Raw genomic sequence first — 1,024 nt, 5'->3', positions numbered from 1 at the left:
GCAAGAGCCTCAAGGCAGGGCCAGGATCCATGCTGAAGGGACGGCAGGCGCGGCGGCTCAACCGAAGGACCTCCTGATGCCCCGCGAGAGTCGGTTGAAGTAGTCTTTGTGATTCCTCTGCAGGAACACCGCTGCCTCCTGCATCACGCCCTTCTGCTGATCCGAGCATCCGCGGCAGTTATTTTCGAAGATGTCGGGCAAGAAACCTGAGAAACGAAGACATATCGGTATAGTAATGGTATCGCTGTCGTCAATATCTCGTGTAAATCTACCAGTATCTGTTGCTGCGGTTACCCTTTTTATTCTCTGTCTTGATTATAGACCTACATTCTGAGCAACAGTACAGTGTTGTTCTTGCTCACTAACCGCTGGACAGCGCAATGAACTCACGTCTGAAATCCAAGAACATCTGCCTACAGGGCAGTCTGGGCTGGCGGGTGCCGAGAACACAGTCGACCAACTCCTCTGCGTCTGCTGTGGTTTGCAGGTTCCTAATGACTTCCTCAGTGCTGTATTCCTGGGCGTTGGACACGACGGCTGCGACCGCCAGTACGAGAAGGGCTACCTGAGGTCTCCTGCGGGAAGGCGTTCACAGGAGTTCGTGAGGGAAAGAGATGTAGACACGTTTATGTGCTTGTGTGTGGGGGGGGAGGGTATGTGTGCATGCGTCCGTATGCATGCCGCATAGAGTAGCTCAGAATCCCAAGGCATTTTAATTTATGATCAGACAGTGTTTAAGAATCCGTTCATGTGCCAAAAGAACCACCATACCGTAGCTATCACCAGTGGAACCTGAAACTTGATTCTATCATTTTATACATCCGTGTATCTAAACGTGTGTATGTACGTGTGCTTTTATATAAGATGTCTGTATGCAGATGTATATCGAGATAAACATAAATTAATATGGAAAGATATCACTTTAACAACAACGCATATCTAATTTCTCACTGTGCACTTTTCACCGCTTTTAAAGATATCGCGAGTGTTGATTAATAACTGTTTCTAAAGTCAGAGAAAAAGA

The 1,024-nt window shown here is 47.6% G+C and overlaps 1 protein-coding gene across 1 annotated transcript; it reads right to left on the bottom strand.

The window, feature by feature from the left end:
* Positions 1-575, bottom strand: LOC119591353 (the record flags this gene model as incomplete). Its single annotated transcript, XM_037940089.1, is given in 2 exon segments — positions 1-206; positions 391-575. Coding segments are annotated over 2 exon segments (334 nt in total), but the record flags the coding sequence as incomplete, so codon positions are not given.
* Positions 576-1,024: the final 449 nt, after the last annotated feature.

This window comes from Penaeus monodon, chromosome 28, assembly GCF_015228065.2.
Source record: "Penaeus monodon isolate SGIC_2016 chromosome 28, NSTDA_Pmon_1, whole genome shotgun sequence".
NCBI classification, from domain to species: Eukaryota; Metazoa; Arthropoda; class Malacostraca; order Decapoda; family Penaeidae; genus Penaeus; species Penaeus monodon.
This window is presented reverse-complemented; position numbering and strand designations above follow the sequence as displayed.